This window comes from Sorex araneus, chromosome 5, assembly GCF_027595985.1.
Source record: "Sorex araneus isolate mSorAra2 chromosome 5, mSorAra2.pri, whole genome shotgun sequence".
Taxonomy (NCBI): Eukaryota; Metazoa; Chordata; class Mammalia; order Eulipotyphla; family Soricidae; genus Sorex; species Sorex araneus.
In genome coordinates, this window is record NC_073306.1 from 51,620,222 (window position 1) to 51,642,911 (window position 22,690).

General features: G+C 53.9%; 1 protein-coding gene across 7 annotated transcripts in view; it reads right to left on the reverse strand.

Annotated features, from left to right (window-relative positions):
• Positions 1-7,527: 7,527 nt before the first annotated feature.
• Positions 7,528-22,690, reverse strand: part of EPHB2 (EPH receptor B2) — a 206,339-nt gene continuing 191,176 nt past the window's right edge. For all 7 annotated transcript variants that reach the window (XM_055139251.1, XM_055139246.1, XM_055139250.1 and 4 more), the window contains 7 exons: positions 20,551-20,673; positions 19,789-20,036; positions 18,075-18,290; positions 17,201-17,350; positions 15,972-16,165; positions 14,214-14,369; positions 7,528-13,715 (listed from right to left, as the gene is read on the reverse strand). In XM_055139251.1, coding sequence (XP_054995226.1) covers positions 13,607-13,715; positions 14,214-14,369; positions 15,972-16,165; positions 17,201-17,350; positions 18,075-18,290; positions 19,789-20,036; positions 20,551-20,673 — 1,196 coding nt within the window. In that variant the 3' untranslated portion in view covers positions 7,528-13,606. The remainder of the gene's footprint in view (positions 13,716-14,213; positions 14,370-15,971; positions 16,166-17,200; positions 17,351-18,074; positions 18,291-19,788; positions 20,037-20,550; positions 20,674-22,690) is intronic.

The following is a 22,690-nucleotide window of genomic DNA, read 5'->3' on the forward strand; positions in this document are numbered from 1 at the left end:
CGGGAAGTGTTTGGTGTCCACGCGGAGGGGGGCCGGTAAGAAGCATTATGTATAGAAATTTAAAGTAGGTGCTTGGACTCCGTGGTTATCAGTACTTCTGTATTGATAGAGTCAGGACTAAATTCGAACTTTGTATTTTGACTTTTTATTTTATCTTATTTTGGTTTGGGGGCCATACCCAGCTCCATTCAGGGCACACTCCTGGCTCTGCGCTCAGGCATCACTCCTGGAGGGGCCGCCCGGGGACCATATGGGATGCTGGGGATCCAGCCCTGGTCTGTCGCCCACGGAAAATGCCCTACCCGCTGTACTATCACTCTGGCTCCTAACTTGACTCTCAAAGCAACCTTAGGTGTTGAGGAGGTAGCACCGGGGTGAGTGTGCTAGCTTTTCTATGCACGCGGCCAGAGTTCGTTCCCTGGCAGTGCAGGCCCCCTGAGCATGTCGCTGTGACCCTGGGAGTCCCAGCTCTGTTCCTGGAAGGGCAGGTCAGGAGCTGAAGGGCATCCTAGGACCCTGGCATTGAACCAGGTACCACTAGGCATGGCCCCCTGGACTCCCTGAGTTCTGCTTGGGAGATTCTCCCCAGTAATAATTTACATCAGATAAATGCATTATCAAGAAACACTCCAGTGATTTTTGGCAAATACTTATATCCACCACTGCAATCAAGAGAGAAAACATTGTCATTAACCCCACCGCAAACCCAGCCCAGGTGACCACTAATCTACTTTCTATCACTATCCTTTATTTGCCTGTAGAATACAAATGAATGAACTTGTACATATGAGTCTTTATTCGGATGATGCTTTTCAATAGGAGAGTTAGTACAGCAGCTTGGGTAGTTGCCTGCCACACAGCCGACCCAGAATTAATCTTGATTATCCCATATAGTCCCCTGAGCACCGCAGGTATGGCTCCAAAACAAAACAAAACAAAACAAAAAACCCAAACAAACAAAAAATGAAAACAAAATACTAAACCCTAAAACCCTTATCTATTGATTGCTATGTAGTATTGTAGTATTCCATGGTATGGAAACATCAGTTGTTTATCCATTCATTGTCTGATGAGCCCTTTATTTCCAGACTGGCACTAGGATGAGAAAGCATTCCAATATAAATACGTTGGGGGGAGGAAGGGCTGGGATATGTGATTTTATTTCTCTTATGTAAATATCTAGGTATGGTTGCTCTGAAGTTCCCCAAAGCATCATATTATTTTATTCCCCCATCTGCAACATGCGATGTGCCATTGCTCTGCATTTTTGCCTACACTTAGCAGTTGTAAGTATTTTCCATTTTTTTTTTCTTTTTGGGTCACACCTGGCTATGCAAAGGGGTTACTCCTGGCTCTGCACTCAGGAATCACTCCTGGCGGTGCTCAGGGGACCATATGGGATGCTTGCTGGGAATCGAACCTGGGTCAGCCGCGTGCAAGGCAAACGCCCTACCCGCTGTGCTATTGCTCCAGCCCCAGTATTTTCCATTTTAAAACATGCGAGTGGCAGTAAAGTTCTCCCTCATTGTGGTTTTAATAGCACTGCATGTAGTCTGTGGTAAGAGTTCTTTCTATATGCTGGCTTCACGTCAAACATATGCGTTGCACATCTTGTCACCCAGGTTTTGACTTGCTTTTCAATTTTTTGATGTGTCTCTTGAAGAATACAAGTTTAAAATTTTTGATGAATTTTATGCCTGTTAAATCTAATATAAAACGGGTTTGTATTTTGTCTGGCCTTTCATTTCCCATGAAGTTGTAAGAAACAATCTGCATACCCTTCTCCTGGTTTCCTCCAGTAGAAACATCTTGCCAAACATATCACAAGAGACTTACTGACAATTATAGTCCAGATGAGGAACATTTTCATCTTCATGAGAATCTCTTTTGCTGCTCATTTCTAGATGGTTCTATTGGATTACCAACTTTTCCCTCTCCTTAACCCTTGAAACCACCACTTTGTTTTATATATTTTAAAAATCATTGTGTCATTTCAAGAATAGTCTAGGGGCTGGAGCAATAGCACAGCAGGTAGGGCGTTTGCCTGGCACACGGCTGACCTGGGTTCGGTTCCCAGCATCCCATATGGTCCCCTGAGCACCACCAGTGTTAATTCCTGAGTGCAGAGCCAGAAGTGACCCCTGTGCATTGCCAGGTGTGACCCAAAAAGAAAAAAAAAGAATAGTCTATAATTGGAGTTACACACTGTATAATCTTTCAGTGCCCCACCCGCCCCACCCACCCCACCCAAGCATAATTTTCTGGCAAATTGATGCAAGTCGCCAGGAGTAGCCAGCGCTTGAATCTCTCTTGTAGATCAAACCCTGGTCAGCCACATAAAAGGCAAGCACCCTGCCTGCTGCATTATGGGTCCAATCCCAACATTTTGTAATTTTAAGTATGTAAAATAGGTATTTTGTTAGATTTAAAGTTTAGAATTCCATGTTCTTTGGAGTGTCTGTAAATACTATTATCTTTTTAATTTTATGTTCATGGAAAAATAACTAATTTTGGTATGTTCATCTTTAATTGTGTGACCAACTTAATTCTAGGAGGCTTTTTTGGGGGGAGGTTGAGGTAGGTGCTCAGGGCTTACTCCTGGTTCTGTACTCAGGGATTACTCCTGGAGAGGCTTGGGGGATCATGAGGGAATCAAATCTGGTTGGCTGCATGCAAGGAAAGTGCACTACTGGCTATACTATCTCCCTGGCCCCAATTCTAGGAAGCTTTTAAAATTATATTGTTTCTTTTAGGATTTCTTGGGATTTTCTATATAGATAATTATGTGACATGAAAGGAGAAACAGTTTTGTTTCTTCTTTTTAAATTTTATACAATATTTAATTTATTTTGTTATCTGTCCTATTTCACTGTCAGGAGTTTCTAATACTATGCAGACTAAAAGTGGTGAAAGTGTCTTTCTTCCAGTCTTAGGAGGAACACATTCTGTCTTTTTTTTTTTTGCTTTTTGGGTCACACCCAGCGATGCTCAGGGGTTACTCCTGGCTTTGCACTCAGGAATTACTCCTGGCGGTGCTTGGGGGACCATATGGGATGCCGGGGATCGAACCCGGGTCGGCCGCATGCAAGGCAAACGCCCTACCCGCTGTGCTATCGCTCCGGCCCCTGCATTCTGTCTTTCCCGCTGTGCTATCGCTCCGGCCCCTGCATTCTGTCTTTTGCCACAAAGTACAGTGTCAGCTGTGAATCTTAGTTTTCTGAACATATTTTAAAGAATATGTTTTTAAACTGGATCGATACCACAGCGGGTAGGGCGTTCGCCTTGCACCAAGCGACGTGGGTTCGATTCGTCCACCCCTCTTGGAGAGCCCAGCAAGCTACTGAGAGTATCTCACCCACATGGCAGAGCCTGGCAAGCTACCTGTGGCGTATTTAATATGCCAAAAACAGTAACAACAAGTCTCACAATGGAGACATTACTTGCGTCCGCTCGAGCAAATCGATGAACAATGGAACGACAGTGCTACATTGCATTTTAAAAAGTCATAAGTAGATTTTGAATTTGGTAAATTTTTACTGATAACTTTACATCATGTAATTTTTCTTCTGTATCCCACTTACCTGGAAGATAACACTGATTAAATTTTTTTTTATTAGTGAATCACCATGAGGTACAGTTACAATCTTATGAACTTTCGTGTTTGCATAGGTAAACAGTGATCATTTACCCATCCCTCCACCAGTGCCCATTCTCCTCCACCAGTGTTCCCAGTATCCCTCCCACCACTCCCACCCCATCCTCCACTACCCCACCCTGCCTCTGTGGCAGGGCATTCCCTTTTGTTCTCTCTCCTTTAGGGTGTTGTAGTTTGCAATAGAGGTATTGAGTGGCCTTCATGTTCGGTCTATAGTCTACTTTCGGCACGCATCTTTCAACCTGAATGGGTCCTCCCAACATCTTCTACTTGGTGTTCCCTTCTCTATCTCAGCTGCCTTTACCCCCCAGCATGTGAGGCCAGTTTCCAAGCTGTGGGGCAGACCTCCTGGTCCTTATCTCTACTGTGTTAGTAACAGAGTGGGACACTGATTTTTTAAGTAATGAGTCTTAGAGATAGTATCTAGGCTAACAGATAATTGGAAAAATCTTTATTCCACCCTTTGCTTCCTGCTTGATGGCTCTATTTCTAGCCACCACTCCCCCATCCTCACCATCCCACCATCCCCCCAGCCCTCTAACTGACTGCCCCCCTGCCCCCCACTGAGTCAGCCAAGCTGGGAAGCACAGGGGGCGGGGAGGAAGTGACACATTCTTTAGCCCCATCAGACTTTGTTGGTGGAACTCTGGGGCTCAGCTCTGGCCCATTACCAGCCCCTACCCCCAGGGGGCAGAGTGGCTCCATGGAAGGAAATCCTCCCTCCTTCCATCTGCCTCCCAGAGGCTGGCTGCTCTGAGGAACAAAAAGGAAATGAGGGACACTGAGTTGATATGCGCCAGGCTATCTGCTGGACCCCTGTTAACCACGTGTCCACCACAAATTCATTGCGCAGTCTTGTGAGAGGGCGGCTGTTAGGTGCTCTGGCTGTAGTCTCAGGTCACCACAGAGTCCTCTCACTACTACCCTCAGGCCTCTGCACAGCTCAGGGTCCCACCTTGCTGTCACTTTCAGTGCAACATGGCTCTGCTGTCTTTTGCGGGCCACACCAGGTAGTGGTCAGGTGTGGCTCCTGGCTCTGTGGGAGTTCTTCCTGGCTGTGCTCTGGGGACCATGTGCGCTGCCAGGGATCAAACCCAGGCCTCCCGCCTGCAGAGCATGTGTCTAGCCATTTGCACTCTCTCTCTCTCTGGCCAGTGGTTCAGTGTGATGAGGTATAAGCCCTTTGGAGCTACTACTGGTGGTGTGTGTGTGGGGGGGGCCTCCAAGATCGAAGCAGAATTGGCTGTGTGCAAAGCATGCTCCATAAACCCTATCCTATCACTCCAGTCCCTCAATCATTTATTTTGGTTTTGGTTTTGGGCCACACCCAGTGGTGCTCAGGACTTACTCCTGGCTCTGTGCTTAGGGGTCATTGACCAAGTGGTGCTAAGGATTGAACTCCGGACACCTGCACACAAAGCATGTTCTACAGCCCACTGAAGCATCTTTCTGGCCCCTGGATAAGTGTTTATAAACTCTAATATATATATATATTTATTTAATTTCTCTCTTGCCCTTATTGTTATTTCAGAATTGACAAGAGAATCCTAAAGAGGTAGTTATGGTGCTTTCTGGGTGCACACGTTTTGTTGTGGGGCTCACAATGCACCTGTCTTGTTCTAAAGATTGTACACTTGTAGCAACACTGAGGATCCCAAAAAACAGAACCTCTGGGATTGTACTAGGTAAGGGAGGAGTTGCCAGGGGTGAAACTTGGAGCCTCACTGGTTGTATGCTTTCGAGACAGGGCATTTGACCACTAAGCTATCCCTGAGCGCGGTGGACAAGCATTTTTATCTGTAATGTACATTGCTGTATTCCCAGCATCTGAGGGCCGTCAGTAAACATTTGTTCAGCAAATAGCCAGTCTTCATTTGCTAGTTGATGACATTGAGACTCAGGGAGGTGAAGCAACCTTCTGTTACCTAGCATTAGTGGCAGACAGGATTTGATCTATCTTTTGTCTGTGGCTCTGTGCTCTTACCCTGTTGTTCTATACTCCTTGTTCAAGGTTCTATAGAAACATGTTTCTTTGTGCTTGTGAAAGCAATATGGGTGGGCCCAAGGGCATCTATTCATTCAGATTTTTTTTTTTTTTTTTTTTTTTTGCTTTTGGGCTATATCTGGCTATGCTCAGGACTTACTCCTGGCAGTGCTCAGAGAAGCCAGGGATAAAACCTGGGTTGGTAGGCTGGAGCGATAGTGCAGCAGATAGGGCATTTGCCTTGCATGCGGCCGACTTGGGTTCGATCCCCAGCATCCCAGGAGTAATTCCTGAGTGCGGAGCCAGGAGTAACCCCTGTGCATCTCCGGGATTTTTTGTGTGTGGCTCACAATGCACCTGTGATTAACCCAAAAAGATTTAAAAAAAAAAAACCCACCCTGGGTTGGCAAGGCAAACCCTTTGAACTATTGCTCTGGCCCCTGTTTTTGTTTTGGGCCACACATGGTGGTACACAGGGCTTATTCCTGGCTCTTCACTCAGGGATCACTCTGGAAGGGGACTCAGTGCCCCTTGGGCAGTGCTGGAGATTGAACTGAAGTGAGTTATGTGCAAGGCAAGCGCCCCGCCTGCTGTACTAGCTCTCTGGCCCGAGGGTTGCCGTCTAGGCCCACCTGCATGTACTGAGCACAGTCCCAGCAGCTCCACCATCTGTGATCCCCGGCACCAGAAGCTTTACCAGACCCCGTGAGGACTGTGGCCTGTGTGCAGGCACCACCCCCAAGCATGTGTTCGACCCCCGGATCACAACAGCAAAGTGAAGGGAAGCAGCAGCAGAGGTATTAAAACCCGACACTCCCTCCACCCTACCCTAACCCTGGTTCCCTCCTTAGACCGGAAAATCTCCCAGTCATTCTCCAGAACCTGGTAGAGGACCTCTAAGTACACTTTGATCTCCAGGAGACTGTTGGAGGGAAAAATATTGAATCCAAGCAATGATTTTTACAATTCACATTTATTTTGGAAAAAAAAAAGTTTTGCTAAAAATACTCCTACAAAGGCATTGGAGTAACAGGGTCGGGATGCTCGTGGACACAGCTGGTGAGATTTCCTTGGTCACAGCGGTGGGCCAGGTGCAGAGGAGCCAGGTGTGGCCCACAGCCATCAGAACCCGAGCCAGGTCATTCCCCGTCTCCCTGTCTGTCCCGGTCAGGGAGGCCTGTATCTATGACCAGAGGAAATCGGGGTTTACAGAAACCCTGGCACAGCGCCAGCTGGAGAGGGCACCTAGGAGGGGATCAGGTGCTTGCAGGAGGTCACAGGCAAACGGGGTGGGGGGTGAGTGCCCCCAGCAGAGCCAGCCCCCTCAAGGGGTCTGGAGTTTGACAGGCAGAGGCTCTGACAGTGACCATGGAGAGGGACGCGGGGGACGGTGGGCAGCAGCACGTGATCAGGGGAGCAGATGCAGGGCTCAGCCAGCTGCTGGCTGCGTGGCTCCAGAAAGCCACTCGCCGCACCTCTGGTCCCCTGGCCTGTGGCGTGGGGAGAGGAAGCATCCCTGTCATAGAGGTGGGGACTGGGGTAGGGGTACGCTTGACACTGTGTATAAAAAGTTAAGTGCGGCACCTGGCATATTGTTGGCACTCAAGAAATAGCAGCTATGATTCGGATTTGGGTGGGAGGAGCACTCCAGAAATTGCTCTTCTCTGGAGACAAAGGAGGCTGGTTTCGAATGAGGGTCCCTCCCTCCTGCCCTGGGCCAGCCTCGGATGCCTGATGGTGGGCCTCCCCCACATCCCCCCTCTGGGGGTCCCAGCCATGGAGGGAGAGCAGGCAGTGACGGCTCCCGGTTCAGCGGCACTTCCCTGGATGGATCTAGGAAGCAGGTAGGGCCTCTGTGGCCACAGAGGGAAGGAACAGGGCATGGGGTGGGCATCACACCAATCCCGGCCTTTGTCTGCCTTCAGATGGGTCCTCAGCAGAAGACTGGTAGGCCTGAGAACTTGTCAGCAGAAAATCCCTGGTCCTGGAGCAGCGTCCTGGCTGGGGGTGGGGGCAATCCCTGATGAGACCTTCCCCAAATTGAGCCAGTTTCCACAGGCCTCTCCTTGGCTCCTGAGCTGAGCTGACCCATCCGCTAGCCAGTGGGAACTGTGGTCTGATTGGCAAGGCCAGGAACCCCACCCGCCTCGACACCCAGAAAGATCAGGAATGAGGCCACTCTATCACTGCATCCCCCTGCCCTGTCCAGGGAGGGAAATGTGACCTCACACCCAGACGGTCCTGTACCCTCCCCAGCTCCATCTCGGCTGGGTTGGGGGCGGGGCCGGGAAACTGTGTTTCCAGCTGTGTCTCTCGACATCCCTCCTCCCTCTTGCATTTTTTCTCTTTGTGCTTTGTCACTGTTTGGGCCTGCTGGTTTGGGGACCACAGGTGAACAATGGGACTTGATGTCTCAAGAATTAGCAGCATGGAACCCTATAGGGATGGAATCTGGGAACCCCGAGACCCTCCTGCTGGAATCTTGCAGTTATGAGGTTTTTGCAAACTCAGACTCCTTTTACCTATGGAATGTTTGAATCCTGAACTCTAGTGTTCTCAGCAGGAAGCCCTGAGAGTATGTGGTTCTGGCTCTGACCTCCCCCTTCCCGCTCACCCCTGCATGCTCAGAGCCCCCTGTGGTCAGACCATTACTCCTGTCCCTGCTCCAGGGAAAGAAATCCTATCTCAGACTGGGTAGGAGGTGGGGAAGGGGTCATGATGCTCTAGGCTCAGCTGGAAAAGCCCCCATCCCACCAGCTTCTGCCTGATTCACCTGACCAGGTGTTGAGCAAACAGACCTGCATTGTCACCTTGGATGGGGGGTTTTTGGGGTGAGCTCCTGGACCCCTCTGAAGGATTCAGTTCCTGCTACAGCTCGCTGAGTCAGCATTCCAGGGGCAGCCTACAAGCTGCGAGGCTAAACTCAGACACACTCTAGGTCTGGAGGGCTCTTCAGTTCCTGAGAACTCGCTTGGGATGAGCGCCCCCCCCCCAAGCCCCCCAGGCCAGTCCTCACTCCTCTTTCCTGGGTTCTAATCCATGTCTGTTTGGGCATCTGATCTGGCCACATCCTGGCTTTTCCCTAATTCCTGTTTCCGCCAGCCACTCGCTCTGCAGCTGTCAGGGCAGAGTGAGCCCTGAGCGAGGGGCCACAAGCTTCTCTCAGTGTCCCAGGACCCTCCGGGAAGGGTGTGAAGTAAATGGAGACTCTGGGGCTGGACCTAGGGGCAGGCCTGGTGCCCAGGACCAATGCACCGAACACCCCACTCTAGTCTCATACAGGTGGGCCAAGAAGACATGTTTGCAATGTCCTGGGTGGGGCGGGGAAGGCAGGCGCGGCTGGCTGAGGCAGAGAGCCTGAGCGTGTGTTTCCTCCACGGTCCTGTGGGGTGGCTGCCCCTAGGACTCCCATGTGGGGAGTTTCGGACTAGTCTGAGAGCCCCCTCCTGAGGCCAGTCTCCAGGAGCATCCCTGAGCCTGCCTGCAGCACAGAGGCCAAGGCGGTTCCTGGGAGTCACATAAAAACACCCTCAGTTTGGTGCAGACTGGAGGGGGTGTTCGAGCATGTGTCCTGGGTGGGGGAGACAGTGTCTCTAGCACCACTTGGGTGGTCTCGGCATCCCAAGTCTCCCAAACTCTTTCCAGTAGGTCTGGGGGCTCTCCCCTGGGCTTTCAGGCCTCCTCTCCCCCTACCCCTGCTCACCCAGCACTGGGCCCTGCCTCCTCAGGGCACCGCTTGCCCTCCCCCCACCTCCACCCCCACCATCTACTGAGAGGAGAAGGGGATGGAATCAGGTAAGCACAGAATCCCGCCCCGCTGTTCTGGGTGGCTGAAATGACTCTTTGGATTATCTGCGTCAGTGGCTGAGGATGGGTAGAGGCAGACTCCAGTGAGGGGGCCCTTCCTCCCATAGGAGCGGGAGGAAGGGCCCCCCGGGGGGGGTGGCCACTCTGACTCCGCCTCCTGCAGCCCAGTGCCCACTCTGTTGCTCTTTTAAAGACCCCGCTGTGGCTGCAGCCCACTTCGCATCTAACCCTCAAGCTGTCCCACCTCCTCACACACCCTGCCCCGTCGGCCCCTGCATCTTTGGTACCATTTGACCATCCGCCTTTCTCTCCACTTTGTTGTCTCCTCAACCCGCTGCTCCTTGTTCCCCTCCAGCCCGGCAGGACCTCCCTTTCCTTACCCACTGGCCTGAGACACCCGTTGCGTCCTGTCATCTACTTGAGTGTGGACACCCCGATGCTACTTGGCCCCATCCTGGCTGTACAGTCCCGCTTTGCCTCCCTGAGCCTGATGGAGGGAAGGAAAGAGCCCCTCCTCCCAGATGGCAGTGGACAACGCTCCCTACACACCTGCTCACCTCGTCCACTCCTCTGATCTCACACGGAGGAGAGGGTGGCCCAGTGAGGAGGAAGAGATTCATCCAGACCCACATCTGAGGTCCAGGGCAGCCTCAAGGCTGCCCCCTCCTTCCCCAGCAGCAAAGGAAGCGTTTCCCTAGCATCATCCCATAGCCTGCACTTGACAGGTGTCCACGTGACCTTTCTGATCAGACGCTTCCAGTCTTGGAACTAAAGGGGTCTAGCACTGGGGTGGGCAGTGGTCTGGGGCCTCCTGGGCTCCAGCTGGGTGTGAGGAATTTCTGGAGTGGAGCTCCCATCTGAGAGGGGTGCAAGGCTTGTGGCTGCACACAAGCAGGTGGCAGAGACTCCAGCAGAGATTGGGACCAACCGTAAATGATGCAAGAAGTGGGACTGAGGCTGTGTGAGCAGCACCCCATGCTGGTTAGAAAATAGCCACTGCCCAGAGTCCTGGAAGTGGCCCCAGTAGCCCTCTCTACCTTGTCCCATACCCGGTGGCCTTCTGGTCCAGCCCTGAGACCCTCGTCATCCTCAGAAGCAGGGAGAGATTTGGAGCATCATTCCCTGTCTGATACTCAGGCCCGCAGGGCAGGAACAAAAACCCATTGACAGGGCAATGGGTACAGGGGCACGGTGCACTCCCTGTCCCCCAGCCTGCTCGCCACACCCGCCCTGAGCAGCTGGTGCCCATTTCCACGGTGCTCCAGCCCATGTTTCCACGGCAGCTCTGTCCCCTCCAGCACCAACTGTGCTGGGCAGCCGGAAGCGCCTCTCACACGACTGGGCAGGTGGAGGCTGGCACTGGGGGGAGAGGATGAGCCAGGAAAGGATTAGTAACCAGGCAGCGGGGGGCTTGGAGCCGTGTGCCCGGGCGAGCGGGCAGTCAATGGAAGACGCTTGGCACCGTGGCCTGCCACTCCCCGCCGAGAAGCCGGCAAGAAGTGGGTGGGGGAGCCGCTCGGGCGAGGGGGGAGAGGGAGCACCTGCCGGCAGCCCGGGGCAGTCACAGTGACGTCTGTTACCCTGAAGTGGAGACAGAGGGCTCCTCGCTCTGAGATATGGGCCCACGAAGGCCCAGGCCCACTGGGGACGCGGCCTGGGAGGTGGACAGGCAGACGCTCTGGCTAGAGAAGCAGCCCAGCGGCTTAGGGCAGGAAACCATCTGACAGGAAGCACTGAGTGCCAGCCTCCTGCGGGGGGGGGGGAGGGCAGGGCAGTGGGGGCAGGCTGGAGGTGGGGGGGGGGCTGGGGGACAGAGTTAATCTAAAGAGCATCAGGGCAGCTCCCTCCAGAAGGTGACCTTGTGTGCCGGGACAGCTGCCACCCGTGCTGGGCATCTTTGGGGTGGCTTGGCCACGGCTGGCCAGTCTGTGGGATTCTTGCCAAGTCTCTCCTTGTGGCTCATTCAACTGTCCCCTCTGGGGGCCCAAGCTCCCCTTTAATCCCTTCCTTCCCCATCCATCTCGAGCTCTGGAAAACAGGTGAGTGACAGAAGCCTGGTGGTGCAGGCAGGATGTGCCCCAGGCAGACCCTTCAGCTGGCCTCCTGCAGCCCAGTGCTCTCCTGCCGGCCAGCCTCCCCTGGACAAAGGAAGGAAGAGGTCCTGAGACAGCATTAGGCCTCCCTTGCACAGCCAGACCCCACCTCCTTCGCGCCCCTGCTGCCGCCTCCCGCCAAGGCGCGCAGACTGTACAGAAGGAGGACTGGGACGCACGGCAGATGCGTGAGCACCAGAAGGTGGGCGTCCCAGGGGCTGGGGGGGGTCTCTGGGTAGCCGTGCCCCTCACTCTCCCTCATACCTGAAATATGGACCCCTTCCCTGGTCCAGGAGAACTGCGTGCTCCCCGGGCAAGGCCCTGCAGGGCTCTCCATGAGGAGCGGGCAGAGAAGCCAGCTCTGAGCCACGCCTGTCTCTCTGTGCTGGGGACTCATCCCTTAAGAGAGCAGCCTGGGCCACGGAGCGGGTGCCCAGGGCGTCTCTGAACTCCCACAGCACAGGGGCGGCTTTTAACTAAAGCATTTATTTCCACTGGGTTCGCCAGCCGTCGTTCCGTGCACAGTGTCTGCCTTTGCTCAGAGGAGGGTGTTGGGCCAGGGCCCCCGGCTGATGCCTCTCCCGTGGCAAGGCTTTCAGACCCCGGCAGAGGCCTGGCGGAGGGGAGAAGGTGGGGGAGATGGCACGCTCTCTCCCCGGGGGAGGGTGGGAGTTGGCCTGCACACCGTCGGAGGGGGTGCTCGGAGGACTGGGATTCACAGTGAATGATCTGGTCCCGGCCGCTGACCCAGCCCGAGTTAGGCTCCCAGTTGCCCAACGGGGGTCTGGTCACCCGAAGGGTGCTCAGAAGCCCGGGAAGGACTGGGTCCATGACGGCCAGAGGAGAGTAGAGACCTGGGCCTGGCAGCCTCAGAAAACACCCCCGTCTCTTTCTGTCCATCCTGGGCTGGGCCCCCTCTGCCGTGGCTCTGCCCAGGTCTCACCCCGACTCTGAATAGCCCTGAGGGCCCCATGACAGTTGGCTTTGGTGGGGCCTGGCAGCAGGTGGGCACTCTATGTGGTGGGGGGAGTAAAAGAGAAGGGGGGGGTCCATGAAAATCATATAAAAATCCAGCAATGTGCATATAAAACCTCGCCCTTGGTGTATTGCCTAAGTCAGTAAGCAGAAAGCACCTTCTTCCTGGAGAAGGAGCAAGTCCTTGAAAGGTAGGAAATGTCAAAGTCACTTCATTGTCATTTAAAAAAAAAAAAACCAACAACCCCCCCGGAGCCAGATCCACCCGACCCAAATCCCCGAGTCCACGACTCGCTGTGACAAACCGGGACACGGAGCGTGTGCCCTCCTCAGTGGCAGCAGGAGCTGGTGGCAGTCACGTGGCCGGATCCCGGGGGCGCTGGCGGGCTGTGCACATGATGCTGTACATGCACACGTGTGTGTTGCTGCAGACCCTGGGGAACGTGGGCTTTCAGGGGTTCCCAGGACCCCAGCCCCCCAGAGCTGGCAGGAGAAACACGTCTTTCTTGTTGGAGGGTCCAAAAATCTCTCAGGAGAAAAATTCTTCTGAACGCTTTGCGGCCGCAAGAACAGATCTGCCCAGAGGGGTCCCTGGGGTGTCGCTCTGGCACGTGGCGGCTGGTGAGATCCATGAGAGCAGTTGGGAGACAGGCGAGAAGGTGGCCCCTGTCGCTCCCATTGAAACAGGTTTTCCTGAAAGTGTTTCCCGGGCTCTGAGCAGGCCACCTTCCCGGGGGGAGCTGGAGAGAAACTGCGTTTGGTCTCTGGACAAGCCGCATGGATCTCCCGAGCCCTTTTCCTCCCCAAGAACAAGAATCACTTTCCTTATGAGAATCCTCTTTGAAAACTGTTCCTCGCCTCCCCTGCCCCTCCCAGGACCTGTTTGCTCGCACCCCCGTTCCTTGCTTTCCCATCGTCCGAGTTGCACGGGTTCTTAGTGACGTGGCGAGCCAGGCACACCGCTGGGTTCTTCCTGTGGCCCGTGGCCTCCTGGAGGGCGGCGGACCCTGCGGTGGACGGAGAACCAGGGAGGCTGGCGCATGGGGGGGTGGGGTGGGCCTGGAGGAAGAGGTGAGCTGAGGCAGGCGAGCGTCAAACCTCCACCGACTGGATCTGGTTCATCTGTGCCCGCATCACCTGGATGCTGTTCAGGATTTTTTTCTGGTGGCCGGCCAACGTGACCCCGACACGGAGAATGTCCCTGCGGGAGAGAAGCATGTGTTAGGGAATGTGGGGGCAAAGGGGACTCTGAGCCAGATGGTCCTGCCAGGGTTTCTCTGGGACGGTGGTGGTGGTGGTGGTGGTGGAGTGTACTGCAAGAGAGCAGGAAAAAGGCAACAGGAGGGGACAGGTACTGTGCATGACATTGAGTCTGTGCTAGGAGCACTTGACTGGGAATCCATGTGCCATTGGTACTCTCATCTTTTCAATGGAAACAAGCTTGTATCCACACACCCTCTCCCTCTCTCCCCAGATGCTCCTAACAACTGCCAGTTAACAGAAGAAAGAAGAGGCTGGAAGGAGTCCCTGAGATTTGCCCAAGGTCCCTCAGGCAGGAGGCTGCTGGGGGCGTCAGTACGAAGGGCACCTCAACAATGGCCACTTTGCTTTTAGGTTCCGAGCTGGACCAGTCTCTAGTCCATCCTTCCCCCCTCTTGGTGGTGGTGGAGGGCAGGCGGGATGGGGCGGCCGGGCTTACTCCATCATCATCTGTGACACGACATCGAAGGAGGTGAAGCCGGCGCTGGCGAAGCTGTCCTTGTACTGCCCCATCTTGATGGCCTCCAGCCATTCGTCCACCGTGTTAAAGCTGGTATAGTCGGGGATCGTGCGGTCCAGCAGGGGCAGGTTGATCCTGGACAGGGGGAGGGGTGGGCAATGGAGATGGTCAGGGCACCTGCTGGCATGGGGCTGAGGTCCGAGAGGGCACAGGCACCCCTGCAGGCCTGCAGGTTCATCTCAGTAAACATGCGTGTGCATGTACCTGAGACTCCCCAGAACTGCACACACATCTGTGGGGGCACGGGAGAAGAGTGTGTGTGTGGAGGACCTCCACTAGGGGCTCCCTGGAAAGTCTTAGGGCTCCCAAGAGGTGAGGCCAGGGTGAGGAGTCATCTCCTTGCTGCTGATTCCCCTTATACCTCAGGGGGGTAGGGGTGAGGAGGGGCCATGGCTCGTCTCACCGCTGGACCCTGCACTCATCCTCCCCCAAAGGCCTGCCCTACTTGTGCCTACAGACGGGACCATGTGGGCTGCGTCTCCACAGTGCAGAGCCTGGGGCCGCACACGGGAGCAGCTTCTAGGATGGTGAAGCGTGAGATGAGCCTTGTGTCTGGACTGACAGGAGTGGGCACTGCAGGGCCGCTGTGAGGGCAGCAGGGACAGGCAAACGTGACGGTCTCCGACCTCCGGAACTTGGCAGGAGAGGAGCCTGAGCCAGACAGCCTTGGGACACAGCCAGCCCCAAACTTGAGGGCTGAGGCTGGACACCCTGCCATGATCGGGCATGACAGGGGGGCCTGAGGAGGTAATGTGCAGGGTAGGAGCTGGGCTGTGACAACTGCCCCACCAAGGCCACGTGGCTGCAGCCTGGGGGAGAAAGCCAACGGAGGGGCTGACTGGAGCTGATGTTAGTCTACTGGAGCTGGCCAGATGGGGGGCTCGTGTGTGGGGTGAGGATATAATAGCACCTCTGAGTGCAGGCAAGAAGGTGTGTATGTGGGCAAAAGCCAAGGACTGTGTGCATAGGCATTCATGTGGGGAGGACTGCATGGAAGCAAGCGTGTGCGTGTGTGCATGTGTGCGTGTGTGTGTATGAATTGAGGTGGATGCAAAGACAGGTTAGAGGGTCCAGGTTTGAGTAAGGGGGAGCATGGGAGGAAATCTATTCACCAACCAAGATTCTGATCATTTTTTTCCCTTGACCTTGGTCCTGCCATTGTTTGGTGCTTGTGTGTGTGTGTGTGTGTGTGTGTGTGTGTGTGTGTGTGTGTGTGTGTATGTGTGTGTGTGTGTGTGTGTAGGGGGGGGAGAAATGTGTATTTGGGCTACATCTGGCTGTGCTCAGGGCTTGCTTCTGGTGGTGTTCAGGGGACAGTATGTGGCGCTGGGGATGGAGTGGGGGCTCTCCACATTCTAGGCAAGTGCCTCAAGCGCTGTCCTACCTCTCAGGCCCCATGCCTGCGGACCCCGAGCCCTCTCTGAGAGTGCTCTGGAAGGTGTCTGCACAACCACGCAGAAGACGCTTCTTCTTCCCTTCCTCAAGTGGCTGCCCTGGGTCCTCTGCACCCCCAGGCGAACACCAGTGCATTTCTGAGCCCCACTACAACGGGAGTGTCTGCTGGGGCACAGCAGCTGTGGTGGGTGGGTGGGAGGGCCCGGGAGGGAAGAGGCGGCCAGGGTAGAGCCGCGTCAGAGGGAAACAGAGTCTGGACGGGTGGGCCTGGGGTGACCGTACCCCGATGAGAGAGGCGCCATGGCTTTGAGGCTGTTGGGGTTGCGGATCATCTTGTCGAGTGTGTTGACAATCTGGCCGAACTTGGGCCTGTGGTTGCGATCCTTCTGCCAGCAGTCCAGCATGAGCTGGTGCAGGGCGCTTGGACAGTCCATGGGCGGTGGCAGCCGGTAGTCCTGCTCTATGGCGTTGATGACCTGGAAACAACACGGGGGCTGGGCTTGGGCGGCTTGTGTCAGACCGTGTGCCCTCGGGCCGGCCCTTTCTCCCCCCCATGCACTGCAGGTCAGCTCTGGTAATGGCTGCCATGGTAATTGCCACTACTTCCCCCTGGTCACCCCCAGGGATGGGCTCACTGGGTTCTCCCTATCTGTGACCTCAGTCTGCCCTGGCGGCTGGGTGTCACCTGCTGCTCAAGATCTTTTTTTCTCTTTTTTTTTTTTTAAGAGGGGACATGGGGACAAGGAGTGGGGCTTGGGGCCATACACAGCAGTGCTCAGGGGCTAATCCTGGCTCTGTGTTCAGCTGTGTGTGACCCCTGGTAGTGCCAGAAAGTCATAGGCCGTATGGGAGGGTTAGAATGAGGCTTGGAGGGATGCAAGTACTACACCTCTATTTTATCACTCTGCCCCTCTTCAAGCTTTTTCTTTAAGTTCTGCCATATTCTACTGGGTTGCAAATCACGATTCCTTGGGTTGACTTTCACGCACCCCATTACTGAATCATACCGTATGTTTCTGGCCAATGTTCCTCTCCACCGCTGACCAACGTCACCCCATTCTCACCCCATCTCTGGACTCTGGCACAGCCAGTGGAAGCACTGGTGTCTTGACTCCAGCACTGTATGAGTCCGTCTGTCCTGGGCAGCCCACTGGGACAGTCCTGCCCTGCTGTCCGGCGGTCCTCACCTACCATCTCTAGGTCATAACTGCAGCTGCACCCCAGAATTAGCGTCTTGGCCCCCAGCAGGTGGTAAACACCTGAGAGACACATGCTCTCATTCAGGATGGGCCCAAGGCCAGTGCACTTGGGAGATGAGCCTATTTTTGGACAAAGCAGAGGTTGTTGGGGTGTAAGGGGTGGATTTCCCTGGTTATGCAGAGTTGGCTGATGTTTGGCTCAGCTAACGGGGCTGGAAGTTGCCCCAGCCTAGGATTTGATGCCTTGTTCCTGTTCCCCGGTGCATTCTCGACCCCTGACCCCAAACCCTGCCCATCACCATGGAGACTCACGTCCTGATTGGTCATGTCCCAGTAGGGCCGCTCCCCGTAGGACATGACCTCCCACATGACGATCCCGTAGCTCCATACGTCGCTGGCTGAGGTGAACTTCCGGTACTGGATGGCTTCTGGGGCTGTCCAGCGGATAGGGATCTTCCCACCCTAGAGAACAGAATGAGGAGGACTTGTGGCTTCGAGGCTGACCTGTCTGGCCTCTGTTCCCAGTCTCCCTGACCGTGTCCTGGGACACCTCATCCCCCCCATGTTGCTGCTTTAGACCTCTGAGCACCCACATGCTAATCTCCCCCTGGGTACAACGTACTCCCTCCACCCCAGTGCGCTCAGGACCCCCACCCCATCTGGACCCTCTCAGGCCATCCCACTCTTTCTTCCTTCGGGTGCCCACTAGCCCACCACGGAGGCATCTCTCCGCAGAGCTGCATGCCAAGCAATACCACCTCGTCTGCTTCTGCTTGACTGAGCATTCAGAGGGCAGGCCCTGTGGGCCCCCACTGACTGATTTCACGGGCGAGGCCTGAGCTGGGGGCGCTCAAGGGTCCCCCAAGTCCATTCACACCCCTCTCTCCTGCATTACTGCCAACACCTTCCCTTGACCTTTCCTTGACCCAGTCACACCGTGCCCTGAGATCATGGCATCTCCCAAGCCCAATGGGCCCGTCAGCTTCCAGCTGAGATGCTCCCGCTTCTCACAGCCTCCCTCTGGCTCCCCAGGCTCCCGAGCCCAGGCCCCTGTCACTCCAGGTGGCCCTGTGACCCTGCCAGCCTGAGCTCCCCAGGGTCAGAAGCTGTGGCTGAAGTCTCTGTACCTCCAGGGCCCAGCACAGAGACGGGTCCCCCTGCCGTGGGGCTCCGGCCTCCCCCTTACCAGGGCACTGGTGTAGGTGGGGTCGGAGGTGTCATCCTCTAGGAAGCGGGACAGCCCGAAGTCTGAGACCTTGCACACCAGGTTGCTGTTGACCAGGATGTTGCGGGCGGCCAGGTCTCGGTGCACGTAGTTCATGTCCGCCAGGTACTTCATGCCCGCCGCAATGCCCCGCAGCATGCCCACCAGCTGGATGACGGTGAACTGCCCATCGTTTTGCTAGGGGAGGAGTTGGGGGTGGGGGTGGGGGAGCACAGAGTAAATGGAAAGCAGAATTCTGAGCTGAGCCTTTCCCTGGATGAGGGACCCGAGTTGGACTTTGCCCTCTGCAGACACGGGAGCATTGTGGGAAGGACCTGGATGACGGTCAGGGGCCTGAGAGAGACCCACTTGAGGCCAATGGGTGGTGGTGGAGAGAACAGGGGGCTTTGGAGCAGACACAGCGGGGCTTTTGATGCTGCTATTTGTTTGGGGGCCACACCTGGTGGTCCTCAGGGTATAACCCTGGCTCTGTGCTCAGGAATTACTCCTGGCAGAGCTTGGGGGACCCATGGGATACCAGGGATTGAACCTGGGTTGGCCGTGTGCAAGGCAAATGCCTTTCCCACTGTACAATTGTTCTGGCCCAGATACAGCTGTTTTGACTGGCTCTGCCCCCTGTTGGCTGTGCAATTTTGGACAAATCACTTCACCTCTTGGAGTTTCTGTTACCTCCTCCAAGAGTGAGAATGGGGACACCTGACACCCATTTCACAGGACTGAGTTCAACAGAAGGTGCATGTGTGGAAGGTACCTGGTATACACTGGGCACTATATGTTAATGGCATCAGCCTAGTGGCATGTCTCTGATACCTATGTAGGCAGAGTGCTTGTCTGCCTGGTTGGCTGTGATCTCCTGGAAGGCCTTGAAATGTTTTTGTCATGGTCTTGTGCTCTGAATGCCCTCTGACTCCTGCCCTAGCTTGTGTTAGGGAAATCCAAGTCAGATACCAATTCTGGATTATAGACCAGGAGTCCTTGCCTCGACCTTCAGGATGATCCTGGGGAAACTCTGCCTCTCCCTCAACTTTCTTTTTCTTTCTTTCTTTCTTTCTTTCTTTCTTTCTTTCTTTCTTTCTTTCTTTCTTTCTTTCTTTCTTTCTTTCTTTCTTTCTTTCTTTCTTTCTTTCTTTCTTTCTTTCTTTCTTTCTTTCTTTCTTTCTTTTCTTCTTTTTGGGTCACACCTGGCGATGCACAGCGGTTATTCCTGGCTCTGCACTCAGGAATTACCCTGTGCGGTGCTCAGGGGACCATATGGGATGCTGGGAATTGAACCCGGGTCAGCTGCATGGGAGGCAAACGCCCTACCCGCTGTGCTATTGCTCCAGCCCCTCTCCCTCAACTTTCTCTCGTGCATAGTGGAAGACTGGCTAAGAGCATGCATCACAAGGGATTCCAGTTTGTAGGCCAGCTCTGACGGCTTGCTTGTGCTTTCTTGGATGCAGAAAGGTTCTGAGACTTGCCCCTGGGCTTAGTGGGAGAGGAAGCTGGCACTGATTAGCTGTGGCTGTCATGGATAAGGGAAAGTGACTGTGGCTGTCATGGGTAAGGGAAAGTGGCAGCAAACAACCCAGTCCTGACCTGGACCTTCAGCCAAGACCCCTTCCAGCTTGGACAGTAGGAAGCAGCCCCGTTTCCTGCCCTGAGCCCGGGCCCTGATACTCTTGGCTTCCCCTACCCGAAGGAAGGAATCCAAGGAGCCGTTCTCCATGAACTCGGTGATGATCATCACGGGTGAGCTCTTGGTGACCACGCCCTCCAGATGGATGACGTTGGGGTGGTCAAACTGGCCCATGATGGAGGCCTCGCTCAGGAAGTCCCGGCGCTGCTTCTCTGTGTAGCCCGACTTGAGGGTCTTGATGGCCACAAAGATCTCTCTCTTGCCGGGCAGCTTTAGGTGGCCACTGCATACCTCGCCGAACTCCCCTGGAACGGACACACCATGACAGACAGGATGTCACTGGCCAGATAGAAGTGCCACTCCCTTGTTTCCTGGAACCTCAATTTCTGAGACCTCCAGGAGCTTTTCAGAGATGGATCCCACTTGGAGGCGTCTCAGCCACAGGTGGGGAGAAAAGTAAGCCTTCGATGGCCGTCCTAGAGTGTCTGGCTAGACACGAAGTGAGGATTTAGGGGAGCATAGGGAGATGGGAAGAGGAATCTGGGATTCTTCTGGGAAACGGCAGGAAAAAGGACAAAGCACAGCCTAGCTCAGTCTAAGTTCTTCCCAGTCCCATCTCTCAGTTTTCTCATGATTCAATGAGGTGAATTTTCTGGATGACCGTTGAATCGTTTGGAACCATTAGACCTTGGAAGATTCCTGTAAACTCCTGTCCCGAATCCTAGCCTCTGTCCCACAAGGATACACTAAGGTAGTTTTTTTCCACTTTTCTCCACCGTGGTTGATGCCCTGGTACCTGGGAGGCCCTCAGCCACCTACCTGCTCCGATCACCTGCTCAATTTTGACGCAGGAGATGTCAATTTCCTTGGCAAATTCCCGGACAGCCTCATTGGGGTCTTCATAGGTGAAAGGGTCAATGTAGATCTTCATTCCTGGCGTCACTAGAGGATAAGACCGGGCTCGGTCACATGCACAGACTCATAATGTGGATAAATGGAAAGGCAAGCCAGTCCCTCTACTGAGGAAAAGACTTGCACGTGAGGCTCCCTGAAGAGCCGGGCAACCCCCTGCAAGTCACTTGATCCCTCTGGGATGGGTAAGCAGAGGGGCCAGTGAGCTGAGTAGAAGGGGAGAGGAAAAGAGAGCTTGAGGAGGGGCAGCACATTGACTTTAGCCTGTGCAACTGGAATTGATGAGGATTGGCTTTAGGAAAGTGGAAGGCTGTTGGAATTGATTAGCAATAGCCATTGGGGTGAATCACGAAAGGATTAAAGGATAAGAGGAGGGGCTGGAGCGATAGCACAGTGGGTAGGGTGTTTGCCTTGCACACGGCCAACCTAGGTTCAATTCCTAGCATCCCATATGGTGCCCTGAGCACCACCAGGAGTAATTCCTGGGTGCAGAGCCAGGAGTAACCCCTGTGCATCACAGGGTGTGACTCAAAAAGCAAATAAAATACAATAAAATAAAAAAATATAGGATAAGAGGAGAGGTAGGCTGGTTTTTTTTTGGTTTGATTTTTTTAATTATTATTTTGGGTCATACTTGGCTTATTCCTGGCTCTGCATTCAGGGATCACTCCTGACAGACTCGGGGGGATATTATGGGGTGCAGGGATCAAATCCAAGTTGGAGCAAACATAAACAAATGGGACTACATCAAACTAAGAAGCTTCTGCACTTCAAAAGAAACAGTGACCAAAATACAGAAAAAGCCCATAGAATGGGAAAGAATATTTACCCAATACCCATCTGATAAGGGATTAACATCCAGGATATACAAGACACTAGTAGAATTGTATAAGAAAAAAACCTCTAACCCCATCAAAAAATGGGGAGAAGAAATGAACAGAAGTTTTCTCAAAAAAGAAATCCAAGTGGCCAAAAGGCACATGAAAAAATGCTCCACATCGCTAGTCATCAGGGAGATGCAAGTCAAAACAACAATGAGATATCATCTCACACCAGAGACTGGCATACACTCAAAAGAACAAAAGCAACCAGTGCTGGCGTGGATGTGGGGAAAAAGGGACACTCTTTCAGTGTTGGTGGGAATGCTGAGAGAGAATTGGAAGTGAAATACAGAAAGAGCAAGCAGTAGACCATGTACTTGAGCTTCTGCTAGATATACCCTTGTTTTGGAAGGCCCCAGGGCCTTCAGGCACTGTCTCAATCACCAGGATCTGAGTACCTGCAGCTCCTGAGACCACCTCCTGGGTCCCCAACTACCCAAGTCTTAAGGCTTTCTGGATTGCAAGTTACTTCCTAATTGGCATGAGGTTGGAAGTGAGGCATATTAATTTGATTCCTGATCTAAGCTTTTTTAAAAATTTTTTTTTTCTTTTTGGGTCACACCCAGCAATGCACAGGGGTCACTCCTGGCTCATGCATTCAGGAATCACCCCTGGCGGTGCTCAGGGGACCATATGGGATGCTGGGATTTGAACCCGGGTTGGCCGAGTGCAAGGCAAATGCCCTACCCGCTGTGCTATCACTCCAGCATCCCCCCAAATTTTTTTTAAACCACAGTGAGATACACAGTTACAAAGTTGGTCATGATTGGGTCTCAGTCATATCATGTTCCAACACCTGTTCCTTCACCAGTGCACATTTCCTACCACCAGTGTCCCCAGTTTCCCTCCTATACCTCCCCCACACCTGCCTGCTACTAGGCTATGGCAGGCTCTTCTCTCTTTCTCTTTCTTTTTTTTCTGTCTCTCTTTCTGTCTGTCTCTCTCTCCCCCCCAACCCCCGTCTCTCCTTTCCTTTGGGGCATTACGGTTTGCAATACTGAAAACTTATCATGTATATCCCTTTAGCAACTTTCAACACTCAGTTCTTATCCAGAGTGATCATTTCTAACTATTATTATCATACTGGTGCCTTCTCTATCCTAACTGCCCTTTGTACCCCCATCCCACCCCCGCCCTACCGCCACCACACACACACACACACACAC